The 12,101-nt window shown below is 38.0% G+C and overlaps 1 protein-coding gene across 2 annotated transcripts in view; it reads left to right on the top strand.

Annotated features, from left to right (window-relative positions):
* The first annotated feature begins 541 nt into the window (after nt 1-541).
* Nucleotides 542-12,101, top strand: part of LOC148949432 (uncharacterized) — a 108,406-nt gene continuing 96,846 nt past the window's right edge. Inside the window, exon 1 of one of the 2 annotated variants that reach the window (XM_089092977.1) lies at nt 542-738. In XM_089092977.1, the coding sequence (XP_088949103.1) occupies nt 690-738 (49 nt within the window). In that variant the 5' untranslated portion in view covers nt 542-689. Of the gene's footprint in view, nt 739-779; nt 817-12,101 lie in introns of those variants that run through there. The other variant, XM_089092978.1, reaches the window with a different exon arrangement.

The raw sequence follows: 12,101 nt of genomic DNA, 5'->3' as shown, positions 1-12,101 counted from the left end.
ATGCTTATGGTGTGTAAATTTCTCTTTTTCCCTTTCCTTAGCACTTTTCACCGAAAAAAAAAAAAAAAATCAAATAAAATTATCAAATTCGAAAAACCTTATCTTCCACGGGGGTATTTTCCGGAGGGGGGAGGGTTAAACACATAGAACAGGAAAATCTATAATTTGGACTATATATTTGCATTTTCGGGGGAGGGTACAGTATATTGGAAGTGCCGAAAAACGAGTTAACTACAATTTCTGTGCATGTTATGAAGGAAGAATTATTAACATGTTTTCTTCTCTGTAGCCTCAATTCTAGGCTCATACGGTCCGAATGACTAGGTTTGAGGGTTTGGGGCTTATCCCCAGTTTTTGGTAACCAACACGAATCGTAACCTATTCCTCAAAAGAGAAGCCAGTTGAAGTCTTAGTCTCTGAAAATATGTGCTAAAATCTTTGCAATAGATACAATCCGCTTACTATCAACCCTTTCTTAGTTTCATAACTTCCTTTTGAACTACTAATAGGCGTAATGACATAGGACATAGGTATCGAAATAGGGTTTCTTGTGAAAATGGTTTTTACACTTGTGACACATACTATCATGGCCTGTTATTGCATCATAGATTCTTGAGTCATTTTTCTTTGAAACAGTGATAAACAATCTGGTTGACCTGTTACACTGCAGTCTCGTAATTACACACACGATGGAGGAGATGCAAGGAATTGGATATCTTGATATTGGAGCGACAGATTGTGAGTATTTATTATTATCATTGACAGTTCCTGCCGGCAATTATGTGTGAAGGTTCTTCCTGAGAAGGAAACATTTTGGTAAAATTCTACTTTTGGCTATAGAGGAAAGAGATTAGGTTAGGAAAATGAAACTTTCATGGATGGGTCTACAGGCTAAAGTGTGGCCCAGGAACTTATTTTAAAGTATCTAACTCCACTCCTCCCTCTAGAGGGTCCTGACCTTTGATGACCTTTAAAAATCTGTATTATAAAAGTGAAACCTTGAAAAATAGATCTTCTGCTTAAATGAAGTACAACCAAATTGTTTTCAGCTTCACAACTGCTCAATCCCAATTTATAAAGTTTTAAAGATATGCAAATACATTTCCTAAATTTTAAAGAAAAAAAAAACTTAGATGGCTTAAAATTCCACTCAAATTATAGGAATTGCATTTTCAGAACTAAAGCCAGAGAAAAAGAAACGGTAAAATTCTACTTTAGTTACTTTTTGCTATTTTGGAAAGGGGTTAGGTTAGGAAAACGAAACTTTCAGCAATGCATCCAGGGCCAAAAAACATACTCTGGGAAGGTATTTCCAAGCTTCCATATTAACCCTCGGTAAAATTTTACTTTAGCTACTTTTGGCTATCTTGGAAAGGGGTTCAGTTAGGACCTAAAGTAGAATTTTACCCATACTTTAATAGGTAGACCTGTCATGTCGGCAGATTTCAGGACCCTCTAGAGGGAGAAGGAGTGGAGGTAGTTACTTCAAAATACGTTCGCGGGACACAGTTTGTTACTTCAAAATACGTTCGCGGGACACAGTTTAGTCTGTAGACCCATCTCTGAAATGTTCATTTTCCTAACTGAACCCCTTTCCAAGATAGCCAAAAGTAGCTAAAGTAAAATTTTACCGAGGGTTAATATGGAAGCTTGGCAATACCTTCCCAGAGTATGTTTTTTAGAATTTCGGTAAAATTCTACTTTAGTTACTTTTACTCTGCCTTGTGAGGTATGAACAAATGGTTTCTCACTCCGGGAACTATATTTAAACTTTAGTTTGTTGGGGTTTAGGGGGACTAAAAGGTACCTAGGTTGTGTTAAAAGGTTAGGTTAGGTTACGTGTTTAATATCTGCTGTGCTTTACCCCAACTCCCCCTAATGTGCAAATATATTACCCAATTTGTTCATAAACTATTATATTTTCATCCTATTTTGTTTTATTTCATTAGCAATAACCAAACTTCACTTCTCGCATGTGTCCTGGATTTTAGAACAGTACCCCCTAGTGTCAATGTAGCACTAGGGAAGCTGTACTGTCTTGTCTTGCAGTGAATACTTAGGGTATCTTTAAACTATGGCTGATGACCACTTCACAGAATCGTTTAAGCCCTACGAGCAGGGAAGGGTCCCTTAGAAGCGTAGAAATACACAAATCACAATTAATAAATTAATGGAACCTAAAACGAACAGAAATTACAATAAATAACCTAGTCAAACTCAAACGAGCAAAAATTAATACGAGCAGGTCCCCACTTCAGCACCAATAATAAATGCGTAGACAGAAAATGTACGTGGGAACTAAGAAGAATTAGCCAACGTCCCAAAAACTCATTTAGTTTTCATCTGAAGGCTAAATGAGCATTAGAAAATCAGGCCATTGAAACATACTCCTTTTGATATCTTGCCCCCCCCCCCTTCCTACACAAATATATACCATCTCCTTAATAATAGACCACCACTGTATTATAAAGTAAATTACTTCAGTTAAATAAAGGATTAAATTGAACCCAAAAAATATGTATGTGCAATAAGAAGGGAGGTGAAATTTCAGCACCCTTGTGGATATTACCCACTTTTTTTCACGGATAAATCTTGCCAGACAATTTGATTCCTGCTAAAAGGAAATTCTTCCCAACAATTTTTTCCGCACTGAAAATTCCTCAAGACGATCACCCGCCCCCCCCCCTCCTGCAGAAAACTTCCGATCAAAAAATGTCCGTATGTTTCCCAATAAAGATACTATTTATTAGCAATGGATTTACAAAACTTAAAAAGGTACTTAAAATACTGCAATGAGGTTCTCTGGTTGTTTTGTAATTAGGGAAGAGGGAGGGAGATACCTCAAAGATTGCATTTTAATGCCAAAATATCTTAGCTCTCATTGATCCTTCAGATAAATATAGAATTAGTTCCTAGGGAGAGACGTGAGGAGGGTGGAGGTAGAAATTGAAGAATAATTCCCAGGGCCGTAACCATAACTTTCGTTTAGGGAGATTTTTTGGGGAACGGGGGTTACAAACATTTATATCAAGTACAAAAACCAACCAAGTCCCGATTTAAGTGCAGAAATGAGAATAATACCTTATTTGGTGCAAAAACGAGCCAAGTCCTGATTCAGGGTAAAACGCAAAACAATTTAAATATAGAATTTTGGTGACACAGTAAAAAAATTAGCTTAATCTAAACCGCACTCCGTTCTTCCCACCTACCTTTTTTTTAGCAGAAACGTAGGCATATAGCAATGGTTTTAATCGTAAGTATAGACTGATTTTCAATCCGTATAAGTAGAGTCACCTAGAGTCCCTTCCAACACACCCCACTCTCATTTGCACTTACAACAGCAAACTGTTTTAAAAAAAAATTAGAAATCTAAATATTTACAATTGTATTTTTTAAACGTATTTTACTCACAGGCACAAGAAAAGAAAAGATGAAGATTCTTTAAAGACGGAGTGAGGTACGTTTTCGGCAATTTGCCGAAACTTTTCTTTTTGAGTTTGACTCGGTTATTTATTGTAATTTCTGTTCGTTTTGTGTATCATTTATTTATTGATGATGACAGGGCCGTCACGCATGGGTGAGGGGGGAAGCCCCGCCCCCAGTGGTTTTGGGCATTCGGGAAAACAAAGAAGTCAGTAAAATCGTTGCATGAGTCACCGCGATTTTTCTGACGCCGCCATAAATTTTTGTTTAGTTAAATAAAACTACGAAAAAACTAACATGTCATCTACAGAAATATCGAACTTGGTCGGACGACCCTAGTAGTATCCATGTAGAAGGCTCAAATTGCATAAGGAATTGCACAAGAATATACAGTGCAGTTTGACGAGCACATTGTATAAAGCGATCAAACATGTTATATTTGGATCTAGGGACGAGATTGTATAATGCAATCAGATGGATTTAGGCGATACATGCTTTACCAAGTTCATTCTTCTATCATCATAATATGTTTTTTTTTCCTGGTTCCATACTCAAAATTAAAGTTCCTTATATTACATGTGTAAAAGATGGTCTTTTTCTTCTGTTGGTTAAGAAAGCGTCACGGGTAATTAAAGAATGAGGAATGGAATGTATCAACTATACAAAAAATATGCTCAGATACGTAATAGATTTGACGCCTACAAGAGACACTGATACAAGGCATTCAATAGCTTAATGAGGTTTATAACATTTTGCTTAAAAGCTAACTCAATTTGCGAAAAACAGTATAGAATTTGCGAATTGGGCTCTATGAATGATCTTAATTTTTGATTGAATAACATGAGTGAGAATTATCTTAATTGGTGATCGGATTGCATGAAGGTGGTAAAAAATGGTTAAACTAATTACCAGTTAAGGTAAGCCCGAAGGGGTTGTTAACTCATAGCTTATTTATTATAAATTTGGAAGAGCATCAATCTATGGGAATGGTTAACGATGTTGACCTGGCTTTACTTCCGATGTGTTCTGTATAATACACAAGTACCGTTTGAACAGTGTTGTTAATATAAAATATGGTCTAACGTTAAAGTATACTAAAAAGTTGATAATAATAGAGATGTAGATGTCAAGAAAAGAATTTTAATAATAAACTCAGAACAACCCTTAGAAATCCTTGCAAATCAAGTAGTGAGGTGTATATGAGTATGAACCGTCAAGAATCATAAGCACTAATGACCCTAACCACCAGGGACCTCAACCACCAAAGTTCCTTTATCCCCAACCCCCAAAGGACCCCTCCCGCAACTTTTTGCCCCCCCCCCCCCCCATTTTTTAACATTTTTTTTTCAAATTTTTTTTCACATCTCATAGAATGACATAAAACATACTTAAAACATAAAAAAAATCACATTTAATATTTTCCAAATTCAAAATGAGAATGATATAAAAATGTTAGTCATGACTTTTACCATTAGAAAAACATTGTTTGCAGTAGATCTTTTTTTTTGGAAAAATTTTTTTTTTGGACTTTGTAATTATTCAACTTTCTTTTTTAAGTATCTTAAAATGACATGAAATATTCTTATGGCTCTCACAATTGTACTCTAATCTTGCTCAGAGACACGATGCCGCTTTCCCACTGGTAATTTATGACAGGTTATCGACACTACCTAGTTTATTGCATGTATTAAATCAGTATTTTTTACACAGTGGAACGATAGACTAAGTGCCTGACTAATAGACTAATAAAGAAGGATAGACTAATATGTCTAAAGTGTCTGTCTTTCTCTGTTTGTATGATTGAATCTATTCATTTGTATTTGTCTCTCACTCTCTTTGACTGTGTACCTGGGTGGGTGTTTGCTTATCCCAGTGCATGTCTTTCTCGATTTGTATGTCTAAATCTATGTATTCGTATGTGTTTCTCACTCTCTTTGCCTTTGTGTGTCTGGGAAGGTGTTTGCTTATTTCAGTGCCTGTCTTTCTCGGTTTTTATGTCTAAATCGATGTATTTGTATGTGTTTCTCACTCTTTTTGCTTGTGTGTTTGGGCGGGTGTTGCTTGTCCCACTGCCTGTCTTTCTCGGTTTGTATATCTGAATCTATGCATTTGTATGTGTTTCACAGTCTCTTTCTGTGTTTGTCTGGGTTGGTGTTTGCAAGTCCCAGTGTTTGTCTTTGTCGGTTTGTATGTCTGAAGCGTCTGTCTTTCTCAGTTTGTATGAGTGAATCTATGTATTTTTATGTTTCTCTCAATGTTTTTCGTTGTGTGTCCTGGCAGGTTTTTGCATATTCCAGCGCATGTCTTTCCCGTTTTTGTTGTCTGAACTTAGGTATTTTTATGTGTTTGACACTCTCTTTGTTTGTGTGTGCGGGCATGTGTTTGCTTATCACACTGCATGTCTTTCTCGGTTTGTATATGTGAATCTATATATTTGTATGTTTCTCTCCCTCTTTTTGCTTGTGTGTTTGAGCGGGTGTTTGCTTATTCCAGTGCATGTCTTTCTCGGTTTGTATGTCTGAATCTACGTATTTGTATGTGTTTCTCACTCTCTTTGTCTGTGTGTGTCTGGGCAGATATTTCCTTATGCCAGTGCCTATCTTTCTCGGTTTGTACGTCTGAATATATGTATTTGTATGTGTCTCTCACTCGTTTTCCTTATGCCAGTGCCTGTCTTTCTCGGTTTGTATGTCTGAATATATGTATTTGTATGTATCTCTCACTCACTCGTCACAAACTGGTGTCAAATTAACAGTATCAAAGTGAATAAAATGGGTTTGTGTCAACCTCGGAGTTGTTATTATCTGATGTTTGAAATATTTTTAACAAAATCGCTATCTCAAAATTTTTATCGGATGGGTTTGGGGTAAAAGGGCCTGGGGGCTAATTAAGCTTCGGTCTCTTTTGACTCTTTAAAAGTGAACTAGAACTTTCAATTTTCAATCAAATGAGCCCTCTCTGAAGTTTATACGAGCATCCCTTCTATAAGAACCATATATATCCCCAGATTATAACTTACAACGCCTATCCCTGGACCCTGGGGGGCTGTGTCGACACGGGAGTTTTAATATATGATGGTTGAACCATTTTTTAACAAAATAGTCACCTGAAATTTTTATCAGATGGGTTTATCCATCCCATATCCTCACAGATATGATGGGGGAGGGGCTAGTTGCCCTAGAATCTCTTTTCACTCTGAGAAAATGAACTACAAATTTAAAATTCCATTCAAATGAACCCTCTCTGAAGTTTATACGAGCGTCCCTTTCATAAGAGCCACGGACGGCCCCGGGACATAGCTTACAATGCCAGCCCCCCGGGCCCTGGGGGGATTCGTTAACACAAGAGTTTTGTTATCTGACTTTTCAACTATTTTGAAAAAATGGCTCTCTTAAAACTCTAATCGGACGTATTTGAAAAAAATAGGGCATAGAGAGAGGGTCCAGTTGCTCTTCAATCTCTTGTAACTCTTAAAAAGTGTTCGAAAACTTTCAATTTCCATTCATAAGAGCCCTCCGAATTTTATACGAGCATACCTTCCATAAGAACCATATATGCCCCCAGAGCAATACTTACAGCGCCTGTCCCAGGTCCTGGGGAAGTTGTGTCGACACAGTAGTTTTTCTTATCTGACCTTTGAACTATTTTTAACGAAATGGCCATACGTAAAGTTTTTGTTATATGATGTTTGAACTATTTTTAAAAAATGGCTACTTTAAAATTTTCATCAGATGGGTTTTGGAAAAGAAGGCGTGGGGGGGGGGGCTAGCTGCCCTCGGATCTCTTTTGACTATTAAAAAGTGAGCTCGAACTTTCAATATCCAATCAAATGAGCCCTCTCTGAAGTTTATACGAGCATCCCTTTCATACGAACAATATATGCCCCAGGGCATTACTTACAACGCCTGCCCCGGACCCTGGGGGGTTGTGACGACACCTGAGTTTTTGCTATCTGACTTTTGAGCATTTTTAACTTAATGGCTATCTCAAAATTTTTATTGGATGCATTTGGAGGAAAACGGGTGTGGGGGGGGGGCTAATTGCCCTCCAATCTCTTTTGACTCTAAAAAACTGAACTAGAACTTTTAATTTCCAAGCAAATGAGCCATCTCTAAAGTTTTCACGAGCATCCATTCAATAAGAACCAAATATTCCCCCAGGGCATCGCTTACAATAGTTGCCCTCAGGCCCTAAGGGGCTGTGTCGACCCCTGTGTTGTCGTTATATGGTCTTTAAACTATTTAAAAAAAAGATATCTCAAACTTCTTATCGGAAGGGTTTGAGGAAAAAAGGGCGTGGAGGAGGGGGGGGGGGCTAGGTGCCCTCCAATCTCTTGACTCTTAAAACGTGAACTAGAACTTTCAATTTCCAATCAAATGAGCTCTCTTTGAAGTTAATACGAGCATCCCTTCCATAAGACCCATATATGCCCCCAGGGCATAACTTACAACGGCTGCTCCCTGGGCCCTGGGTGGTTGTGTCCACACCGGAATTTTTGTTATATGATCCTTGAACTATTTTTAACAAAATAGCTATCTTAAAATTTGCATTGGATGTATTTGGGAAAAAGGGTTTGGGGGGGGGGGGGAAGCTGGTTACCCTACAATATATTTTCACGATTAAAAAGTGAACTAGAACTTTCAATTTCCAATCAAATGAGCCCTCTCTGAAGTTAATACGAACATTCCTTCCATAAGAACCATATATGCCCCCAGGACATAACTTACAACCCTTGCCCCTGAATACTGTGGGGGGGGGGAGTGTCCTGCTCAAACATGTAATCTCCAGAACTTTCAACTACGTGGAACAAAATGGCTATAACAATATTTTGATTGGATGTGTTTGGGGAAATGGTGGGCGTGGAAGGGGTGTCAGTTGCCTTAGAATCACTTTCGAGTGTTAAAAAGGGAACTAGCTATTTAAATTTCCGATCGAATGAGCCCTTTCTGAAGCTTCTACGACAACGCTGTCTATATAAAACCTTATATGCCCCCAGGACATAACTTACAACTCTTGCCCTGAGGGCTGTTGCTGGGTTGTCATCTTCCAAGACCTAATTTCCAGAACTTAAAACTACGTTTAATAAAATGGCTATCTCAAATTTTTATTGGATGTGTTTGGGGAAAAGGTGGGTGTGAGAGGGGGGTTAGTTGCCCTCCAATCACTTTCGACTATTAAAAAGGGCACTAGCCTTTTGAATTTCCAATCAATCGAGCCTTTTTTGAAGTTTCTACGACAACGCCTTCTATAAAAACCTTATATGCCCCCAGGGCCTAACTTAAAACCCGTGCTCTGAGGGTTTTGGGGGAGTTTCCTCCTCAAAAACATATTTTCTATCTGGAAATCAACTACGATGAACGAAATGGCTATCTCAAAATTTTGATTGGATGTGTTTGGAGGAATGATGGGCGGAGGGGGGGGGGGCTAGCTGCCCTCCAATCAATTTCGACTATTAAAAAGAGCACTACCACTTTGAATTTCCGATCGAATGAGCTTTTTTTTTAAGTATTTACGACAATGCCTTCTATAAAAACCTTATATGCCCCCAGTGCATAACTTAAAACCCTTACCCTGAGGGTTGTGGGGGAGTGTCCTCCTCAAAAATATATTTTCTATCTGGAAATCAACAACGCTGAACAAAACGGCTATCTCAAAATTTTGATTGGATGTGCTTGGGGGAATGTTGGGCGTAGGCGGGGGGGCTAGTTGCCCTCCAATCACTTTTGACTATTAAAAAGGCCACTAGAACTCTCAATTTCCAATCGAATGAGCCCCCTTTGAAATTTCTACCCCGACTCCTTTCATATGAAGTGCCTCTGGGAAAAAATAATAATAATAATAATAAAACATTGGAGCCGTATGGCCTTTACTATAGGCAACGCTAGTGTTGCCTCTGATTTCATTGCAGGTCATTTGTTTATCTTCTTTGAAGTTCAATATGTTTCATATCTAACTCCATGTTTAATGGCACTGCGCATTGAAGTGTTCAGAGGGGGCAGGGGCACTATGCCCTAAGAATTCCCATTTCTTTATAATTCTCTTTTTTAATTTCAAAATTGGCTAATGATGGAACCCCCATATTGTAGCTTATTAGGGTTCAGCCGACGCAACTTAGCTGAAAAGTGCCTTCGGATGAGGAGGAGGTAATTGTAAAATAGCCATTCTTTTGATGCTTTGGCAAATATATCCCCCCTGCCGTGTAATGTATTTCCCAAAATAAATTTGTTCGTTTTTTCCCTAGCCCCAGCGCATTCCAGAAAATGTAAACTTACCACCATATGTTGAAAAACTATACTTACGATTTTATCACATTAAACTCGATACATATTCTAAATGTATATTTTAATATATGGATACATTTTCCTTTTTCAGACTAATTCTTCCATCCAGATTAACTTGCTCCTCGAAACACCACATAGAAACCAGAAAAAAAGAAAAAAGCACGTAAACCCTTTTCTGTTTGTGCGTGTTAGTAATTTAACCATTGTTAGGTATAATTGCCTCTGTCAATCAAAAGGGGCAGTTCCAAGTAAAAATCGGCCTGGATTTAAAAGCAATGACCCAACATAGTTTACCAACCTGGGTGGGAACAATGATCGCGGATGAAGCTTAAATAACAGCTGCTTACATATGGTATGAACAAACGGAAGGAGGGACGATGATATTTGGAAAACCCAAATCGGCATTCATTATAAATATTAGGGCAACCCCCTAACCAGCTGCTACAAGCTAGTGTATTATTGATCCATTTACGCTTTTTTTTACCATTCCTCTGAGATCAGCCAATTCTGTTGTGTAGTCGCTTTTTTTTAAATTAAAACATACGGTAGGGAGAGTGTAGTTTCTTGATATCGCGTCTCGTTATCCTTTTGTCAGGGAAACTTAACCATTGGCTTGTGGCCTGACTTAGGGCACAGGATGGTATTTTCAAGCTGCTATGCCTTCCTGTTCCTTACTCAAAATTTTCGAAAATTAGTCTATTAAAGAAAGTTAGACAAGAGTCTGCTTAATCAGAACAGTTTGTATAAATATAGCAGGGTATTGCTTTGTGCGAGGTTCCTACCCGAACTTGAATATTTTGTCATAGGTAAGATATGTTAAGAGCTGATGACGCTCCCTATGCCCAAATTTGGGATCAAGAAAATTCATCCGTGATGTTTCTCTGACAGACAAGCACAACGGCCGCATCCAATTTATTGGGGATAGAGCGTAGGATAGCATAGGCAAACAGAAAATATAATTCTGGTTGGACATGGGCTGGAGTAACTAGAGGATTGGCGGGGATGAAATTGTCTGGATTTTTAAGGAGATAGGGTCTAATTTGGGAGAGAGCAACAAGAACAAAGATCAGCACCATGAAACCTACGGTGTCTAACACTATCATTTTTCTGAGTTACTGAGCCAATCATTTTTCTGGTTTTTTGGAATCGGATCATGAAAATACCTCCGCTGGATCTAATGAGCATATAAGAAGTATATTTGGCCCTTGCTTCTCTGGGATGAGATTTTTTGCCTTCGGCCCTCGCATTATTTTATCATCACGTCGTAAAATATCCCCCCCCCCCCACATTGTTCTTATATAGGTCAGTTTATCATGGTTGTAGTCAGGTACGTCCGCACGTTTTTTCGGGGAGAAGGGGCACTGGTAAAATAGTAAATTCTTGATAATTTGAATAAAAAATACCAAGAAATTCTGAAAAAATTATAATTTCTGAAGGGCTAAGCACTGAGACCCTCCTAGGTGCGTTCCGGACTGCAAGAATACCTGCAAACTAGCAAACAGCGAACTAAAGCCTGTTCTTACCAAAAGTTTAAAAACGTGTTTAAAAAAAAAGTATGTAGGAAGAAACATTAGTGTCAAAAGCCTAATCAAGGATGTTAACTATTTTAATTTTTCTTTTGGGGGGGGGGGGAGTTTAAATAGTAAGAGTTCACTGCACAAATGAAATAATGGGGATTTTGAAAGATCTTGAAACCCTCCCGAAAATGGTGGTGGAATGAAAAACAAAATGCACCATCAAAATCATTATAGCCTAAACATTCCACTGGAGGTTTTCAGCCGCCTCCACCTTTCAAAACACAGAAAAACCACATTCCAGTATTCGGATCAACATTACCTTTTTTTAATTTTTACTCCGGCGCTAGTGAGCAATGAAACATTTAAGAGAGGTGCTTAAGAACTCATTTGAAAGCTAATGTTCATGTGTGCGTACTTTTCATAAATCAAAGAGTGATTCTTCCTCATTTGGCAGTTTTTTTTTCAAAACATGTCTTTAAATTTTCCGTTACTATGGGCTAGAGTTTGTTGTTTAATAGGCTACCCTTAAGGGGGCAACCATGATTCATGGTTTCTGCGACAGTAAAGGGCCATATGATTCCAAGAATAGCGCTTAACTGCAATTTCCCCAATTGAAAGACTAGGAAGCATAACGTGGATATAATTAAATTTTTCAGGGTTGAAAACCAAAATTGAACATTTACAAACCCTTCTCTTGAAAATTCATCCTCTAAGCCCGTTAGTAAAAACAAATGGCTTAATAAAATGTCTAGTGAGACAAAATTTTCCTTTTGAATTTGATTCAGTAGTTCATGTTCATGATGTGAGTAAAAGCTAATCATGGGATCAATTTTTGAGGATTTTGAAATGATCATGAAGCGGAATTATTTCTTCAGTCCTA

Source organism: Artemia sp. Qi Xiang Cuo, chromosome 8 (assembly GCF_049724085.1).
Source record: "Artemia sp. Qi Xiang Cuo chromosome 8, ASM4972408v1, whole genome shotgun sequence".
NCBI classification, from domain to species: domain Eukaryota; kingdom Metazoa; phylum Arthropoda; class Branchiopoda; order Anostraca; family Artemiidae; genus Artemia; species Artemia sp. Qi Xiang Cuo.
Note: the sequence above shows the minus strand (reverse complement) of the source record. Positions and strands in the feature narration are given on the sequence as shown.